This window comes from Berghia stephanieae, chromosome 4 (genome assembly GCF_034508935.2).
Source record: "Berghia stephanieae isolate SIO BIC M18660-M18661 chromosome 4, UCSD_Bste_1.3, whole genome shotgun sequence".
NCBI classification, from domain to species: Eukaryota; Metazoa; Mollusca; class Gastropoda; order Nudibranchia; family Aeolidiidae; genus Berghia; species Berghia stephanieae.
This window is the reverse complement of record NC_088363.1, coordinates 61,645,464-61,652,963: the sequence shown is the minus strand read 5'-3', so window position 1 is coordinate 61,652,963 and position 7,500 is coordinate 61,645,464. Positions and strand designations below refer to the sequence as shown.

At 34.9% G+C, this 7,500-nt stretch overlaps 1 protein-coding gene across 1 annotated transcript in view; it reads left to right on the top strand.

Moving 5' to 3' along the window:
* The window catches only part of LOC144970966 (phospholipid scramblase 2-like), a 34,932-nt gene that overhangs the window by 25,393 nt on the left and 2,039 nt on the right, over positions 1-7,500 (top strand). The window contains exons 5-9 of the mRNA XM_078911191.1: positions 2,691-2,767; positions 4,112-4,242; positions 5,095-5,209; positions 5,815-5,917; positions 6,928-6,986. Of these exons, the coding sequence (XP_078767317.1) occupies positions 2,691-2,767; positions 4,112-4,242; positions 5,095-5,209; positions 5,815-5,917; positions 6,928-6,986 (485 nt within the window). The remainder of the gene's footprint in view (positions 1-2,690; positions 2,768-4,111; positions 4,243-5,094; positions 5,210-5,814; positions 5,918-6,927; positions 6,987-7,500) is intronic.

Below are 7,500 nucleotides of genomic sequence, written 5' to 3'. Positions count from 1 at the left end.
GTTTTATTTCCTATGAATATCTTGTTTAATTAAATTTTGATACCTCTCTTTGCAGGTTTTTCGTACTTTTGTTTTGATATAAGATTAAGATTGATGTTTTAAATCATTTTTCATTCTGATCTGCACCTGAGTGACTTTTGTGTGCATTTTCAGATCATTGTAGTATTTGGGGTCCCCGGGAACGAAAAAAAGTTATCCGATTAGTTAACAAAATTTGCAAAATTTGGCAATTTTTACGGCAAAATGTGGCAAATTTTTCTATTTTTTGTGGCAAAATTGTCATTTTTTTGTGGCAAAATTTGGCAAAATTTGGGATTTCAAATGGCAATTTTCCGCGATGCCAGATCAATTTGGATTGTAGGACTGCATCCGCAATTCTTTCCGCAACCAGTTTTATTTCCTCATTAAGCTCCATTGTCTAAATCCCGTGCAGCTTTTGAGTTCAGCTACAGGAAAGGAACTGCACGTCAGATAAGCGCCTGCTGGGCTCAGTATATATTTTCTATCACTGCTGCTGGTGCTATTGCCGTGTATTCATCATGGAAGTTTAGTCCCGACATGACATATTTTTGTTTTGTGTTGTTTCCTTAAGCGTCACATTTACTCACTTTATCTTTCTCTCCATTATGCCACACTAAGGCATGGTGTGTGAGAGTAGAAGCAGTGCCAGAACCTTCACCCACGAAGAAAACTTAAAACCCTTATTCCTCGGCAAGGTGCATCACAAAAATTCATCTGTTGTTGCTTCAACTGTTTTGTAACCCTAAATAGCACGTCTTGATAGAGGGGACTATAGAGATAATTTTGGTAGGGCACTCCAAATGTTCCTGGCTATCATTTTGGCATATGACGCATTTAGTTTGATCAATCATTTCATTGAAAATTTGTTTTGCCATTGTGACAATCTCTGAAATAATCTAGTACACCTTCCATGATTGGCGTTCTTTGCCTGTCATCGGACAAAAATTCATAACCATAGTTTAATAATGATTGTATCAGTATCAGTTGATTTTGGAGTAAATGCAGACCTCGATAAAGTATATTACTCTGTCAAAAAGTAGCTCGAAACAAATTAATACAACCGATTTGCACGGCATAATTCTTATCACTACACGTCTTAAACTTTAGTAGTAATAGGGCAGAGAAGTTGTGACGTCACACCTTTAGCCCTTCCAGTTCCAAACTCCTTGGAAATGTGTATGTAACCAGTCCTTCGGAGGACTAATAATGATTAGGTTACATATTGAATCATAAGGTGGCATATTTATTTTAGTAGCAGGATGTAGAGGAAGATTATTATGGTTATGGGGTGTAAAAGAACGAGGATAGATGATCTTTAGTAACGACCAGCATATATTTAAACTAGAAAATTAGATGCCATCACGATGAAACCATAATATCAATTACACAAGGTACTATCCAGTTCTCCGAAACACTGGATTTACACTTGCAATGAGTTGGAACCAGATTTTTGACATCATATGTTTGTTACTTATTAGTGTACCATCATTATCGGTTTAAAAAAGGTGACTAACGATCACTGTCACCGCTTTCTACACATTTGCCGCCTACACGAGCGATCACACATATTGCGACCGCATACCGATGATTGCCAGATGGCCAATTTGACAGAATAAATGCTAGGCTTACACGTGAAAAGTCGTATTTTGCTGTATGTTGGAGTACTAAAGTAGAAATTACGTAAAGTAAAATTCAGAATGAATGACAGTTGATGAATTTATTTTCACCTGTGTCATGCAATGTAGGAGGAATGCCATATAAATATCAGTGGAAACCTACAATATGAGATCATGGTATAAGGTAAAGAATGTTTATGAACTTGAATGTTCACGGTATCTTTTTATTTCACATTAGCAACATAATCGATCGGAGATAAAGTGGCACAAAAAGTGATTTCGTGCAAGTCGTCATATTTGGCAGTCTCTAAATATAAATTTGGCCGCCCCAACTTGTTAATATCTGCAAGTAATGCGGAAAACTCGGTCGGCTGAGCCTAAGTCATAACAGCAAAAGAATATCATTCGAACGGGAGGTGTTTTCACCTTATTCTACCTTATCAAGTTCATTTTTCATGAAAATGGAATAATTCATTAAGCTAAACAATAATAATAGATCTAGAAGAGGTGTGTGACAAAAAATAAAGTCGTTTGTCCGATTCGCAAAGCGCAGCGAACAGAAATGTAAACAATACGGCGTTCTCAATACTTTAGTTGCCCATTTTATTTTATACCACAATTTTTCCGTTTTTCAGCGAGCTCTTGTGTTTAACCAGAAACTCTCTCAGAGTGGTTCTATATCAAAAATCATTCTTTGTTATAAGAAGTTTCATTATGCAAAGTTTCATGCTTTTACCAGCATTTGCACAATTCCTATGATATTTGGTCCTAACGGTCCCCACTAAGAAAACGTTCATGAAATCCGATTTTTAGTCACTTGCTTCGTTTAGGCTTAAGACTAGCAAGTCATCTACTAGATTGGTAATAACTAAATCTAGTCCTCGTTCATGAAAACAGGCCCTGGCTTACATAGCAGTGATTTGATCTTTCATAAGTAAGATTCAATAGGTGATGAACAACAAACCTTGTGATAAAATGTCTTCTATAAACAAAATGATGGATTAGACTGGCTTCACAATCAGTAACCATTTAACCTTTTAATTATTGTTTCAGAGTCTAACGTTCTGTGTCGTCAATGCTGTGGTCCACATCGGAGTTTCTCCATCATCGTAGCTGATAACAACAAAAAGGTAGGTATAGGGCTTTAACGAAGAGCCGGAAGTAAGATTTTCAAGTACTCTCCCTCTCGCTCTCTCTCTCTCTCTCTCTCTCTCTCTCTCTCTCTCTCTCTCTCTCTCTCTCTCTCTCTCTCTCTCTCTCTGTGTGTGTGTGTGTGTGTATGTGTGTCTCCCTCTTTCTTTCTTTATTTTTTTTGGTCTCTATTTGAACCAGCTAGTTAGAAACACACCATATATATTAATCTATCTATCCATCAATCTATCTATCTATCTATCTATCTATCTATCTATCTATCTATCTATCTATCTATCTATCTATCTATCTATCTATCTATCTATCTATCTATCTATCTATCTATCTATCTATCTATCTATCTATCTATCTATCTATCTATCTATCTATCTATCTATCTATCTATCTATCTATCTATCTATCTATCTATCTATCTATCTATCTATCTATCTATCTATCTATCTATCTATCTATCTATCTATCTATCTATCTATCTATCTATCTATCTATCTATCTATCTATCTATCTATCTATCTATCTATCTATCTATCTATCTATCTATCTATCTATCTATCTATCTATCTATCTATCTATCTATCTATCTATCTATCTATCTATCTATCTATCTATCTATCTATCTATCTATCTATCTATCTATCTATCTATCTATCTATCTATCTATCTATCTATCTATCTATCTATCTATCTATCTATCTATCTATCTATCTATCTATCTATCTATCTATCTATCTATCTATCTATCTATCTCTTCCCTCCCTCTTTTTCTATTTGTTACCAATTGTCTAAAACGCCGTTGTACGAAACTGTCATTTTTCTTCTAAAATCGAGCAAAAATAATTTGGAGAGACAAAGTGAGATAGAAAGAGAGAATGAGAGAGAGGGAGACACAGAGAGAGAGAGAGAGAGAGAGAGAGAGAGAGGAGAGAGAGAGAGAGAGAGAGAGAGAGAGAGAGAGAGAGAGGGGGGGGGGAGAGAGAGAGAGAAAGAAAGAGAAAGTTTTGTTTCTTAAATTTAATGTTTAAAAAAAATAATCATAAACTTTTTAATTCTGATCATTTTTACTTAAATCATTCTTTTTATCTAATGCCTGATTGACGCTCCCCCCCCCCCCCCCCCCCCCCCATTTCTCTCTCCCTCTCTCTCTCTCTCTCTCTCTCTCTCTCTCTCTCTCTCTCTCTCTCTCTCTCTCTCTCTCTCTCTCCCTCTCTCTCTCTCTCTCTCTCTCTCTCTCTCTCTCTCTCTCTCTTCCTCTTTCTCCCCTTTGTATGAACCAATTGTTTAAAAACTTAATTTCTTAAATTATAAAACTTTCCCAATGACAGCCCGTGTTTACTATCAAGCGTCCTTTCAAATGCTGTGCTGGTCTAAATTGGTGTGCCAACTTGAGGTGTGCCCAAGACGAGGTCAAGGTAGAAGCCGAAGATGGGAGCATCTTAGGATATGTACGACAAGCGTATGTAGCTAGTTAAAACTGAAAGACTCAATGCCTCTGATGTAATTTTAACTAGTTCATTTCGGTACCCTGGAAAGACACGCGAGGTCCCAGCTTGGTTTGGGAGTTTTTGTTAAGATGAAGGTCACAAAAATCGATCAATATTTGAAGGATGAGTTTCCTGGCCAAATTTGTAAATACATGTCTTTCCAGAGTACGACAGTTGACTGATTAAAATAAACTTGAGAACTTGCAGTTGACTGATTAAAATAACTTGAGAACTTATATAGAGCTATATCCACTTAATGTGCTCAAAGTGTTTCACAGGGGGTTCCAAGCCAGCAGCAACACTTAACATCTGAACTCGACATGATGTCTGTTAGGCGATATTGCAATTTTTCTCTCATAGAGACAACTCTGTTAACTGCCAGTAACTCATTTTTACACCTGAGTAAGCTGAGATAATGTGAGTAAAGAGCCATTTCCAAGGATTCAACCTTGCACCTCTCAAAACTAGAGAGAGAGAGAGGGAGGGAGAGAGAGAGAGAGAGAGAGAGAGAGAGAGAGAGAGAGAGAGAGAGAGAGAGAGAGAGTCTGTCCGCTTGATTGAGGCAGCTGATGTTTTTTATTCGACCCTGTGATGACCCTGTAGTGAACTAAAGTGTATTATTTCCTATGATAGTTGTTGATCAGAGTTTCAATTCACAGTTCATAATTTCTTCAATTTGTTGTTTGTTATAAATATAAGCACATTACGCTCAATTTTCTAAAGCTTAATAAGGGTAATGCGCTCTATGCTTTAATCCTCTGGCACTAACGTGTTCAGGGGGAAAAAAAATACTCATTCCTTTTTTGTTGTTGTTGAATCCACAGCTGCTCATTCATGAAACCTCACTACATGATCCTGGATCACAACAAAGAGCCACAGTTTGATATCTGGGGACCGTGTTGTACATGCACGTTGTGTAATAAGCATATTGAATTCCCAGTGAGTTTATGTAAAATAAATATATATATATATATGAACATTCATATAGCGAATTTCCACCGATTTGCCATACTTAATTAACTCCGCTTTGGATTTATTTATTACCCAGCAGGCACGTAGAATCATGTTTCTATTTTATACAGTACCAGTCGCCTGTTTGGCGTCATTTATGTACTAATACTCTTACAATATCCCTCGCTCTCCATAGCCAGGTATTCATTCGCATCTGGACTGTGTAGAGTAATATGTGCTAAGCGCCTTACATTAAGCTACAACGTCAGGATCAGTATATTCAATGATTACTGTCACCTATTCGGTCACTGACCACGCTTAACATCGCTTGAATTTTGTGACAAGACGAGATACCATATTGATGAGCCACCGAGTCATACGTCCATAAATCATATTAATAATAATAATAATAATAATAATAATAATAATAATAATAATAATAATAATAATAATAATAATAATAATAATAATAATAATAATAATGATAATACTCTTCATTTCAACTTTTATCCCCATTTCTTTACCTTATTTAGTCATTTAGACATAACACCAGCTTGACAAGGGGAGTCACACTTCATCTGCTATAATTTCAGGTGAAAACAATCGGAACTGATCAAGTGGTTGCCAAAATCAACAAGCAATGGTCCGGCCTTGCAAAAGAGTTTTTCACCGACTCCGACAACTTCGGCATTTCTTGTGAGTCTAATTTGTTTGCACTATAAAAACATGTATATTTATTGTAACATAATAAAATTACGTATAGTAATTGTTGTCATAATAATGGTATTATTATAATTATTATTATTATTATTATTATTATTATTATTATTATTATTATTATTATTATATTATTATTATTATTATTATTATTATATATTATTAATTTATTATTATTATTATTATTATTATTATTATTATTATTATTATTATTATTATTATTATTATTATTATTATTATTATTATTATTATTATTATTATTATTATTATTATGACTATCATCAACATCATCATTATCATCATCTTTATCAACATCATCATCATCATCATCATCATCATCATCATCATCATCATCATCATCATCATCATCACCATCATCATCATCATCATCATCATCATCATCATCATCATCATCATCATCATGTGAGGTATTGCAAAACGTGTCTTAAATCGAATCACGTAAATGTAAATGAGCAATCAATTATTTGTATAAAGTATGAGAATAATATAAATATAACACAGAAATTAGCACCACGTTGATGAATAATATGTATTTGTTTAACAATCAATGTTGTGTACATGTCACAAAAATGGATGCTTCTCTACCATAGCAATGTGGATTGCGATGTGAGTTACAAAAAGTGGCGCCGGTTAAATCTGTTAAATTAAAACAAATAATAAAAAAAAAAACAAAAAAAAAAACAACAACAAACAACAACAAAAAAGAACATCCTCCTAAACAGACAAACAAACAAAAATTCTAAAAAATGATTAACAAAAACAACAGCCCTCGGCCCCAATTAAAAAAAAAAATAAAAAAACAAAACAAAACAAAAAAACTAAAAAAGGTTCCTAAAAAATAAAATAAACAACAATAAAAAACAGACAAAAAGAAAGAAACAAACACAAAACAAAACAAACCACAAAAAAAACAGATTGTTAATATTATGATCATTCTATATGCCTGTCCATGTTTCAAACTCCAACAGTCCCGATGGATCTGGACGTCAGGATGAAGGCAACTCTCATGGGCTGTGTCTTCCTCATTGTAAGTATACTTTCTGTTTGTCTCTTTATATTATAATATGTGAGAATGTACAATCAGAGGGTATCTGGATTTCCTTGTACGGCCGAGAGCTTTAGTTTCGTCTTGTGAGCCAATCAAAAAGTGGCAGTAGTCCATCAAAGTCATTAGAACCGGAGTTTTTCCCGGTATCTATAGCGTGAAACGGACATTAGAAATTGCTTGTTGTCCTTTCGACAGAGTACTTTCTACCAGATCGAACAGACCAAGCTACGCAATCGCTGCTTGGGGACAAAAAATAAATATCGACTGCATTCGGGATCGATGTTGGCCCCTTTGCGTGTGGAGCGAGTGCTCTATCAACTGAGCTTCGGACACCCCCCCCCCCCCCAAAAAAAGTGGTAATTTTCAACAATTTCTTATATTTCCAGTAGATTATTATAATGAATTGTAAAGAATTAAAGTAAAACATAGAGGCATGGGGTCGATTGCTCATGGGCCGCCTATAATTTAGACTACTCACGTAATCTTAACAAAC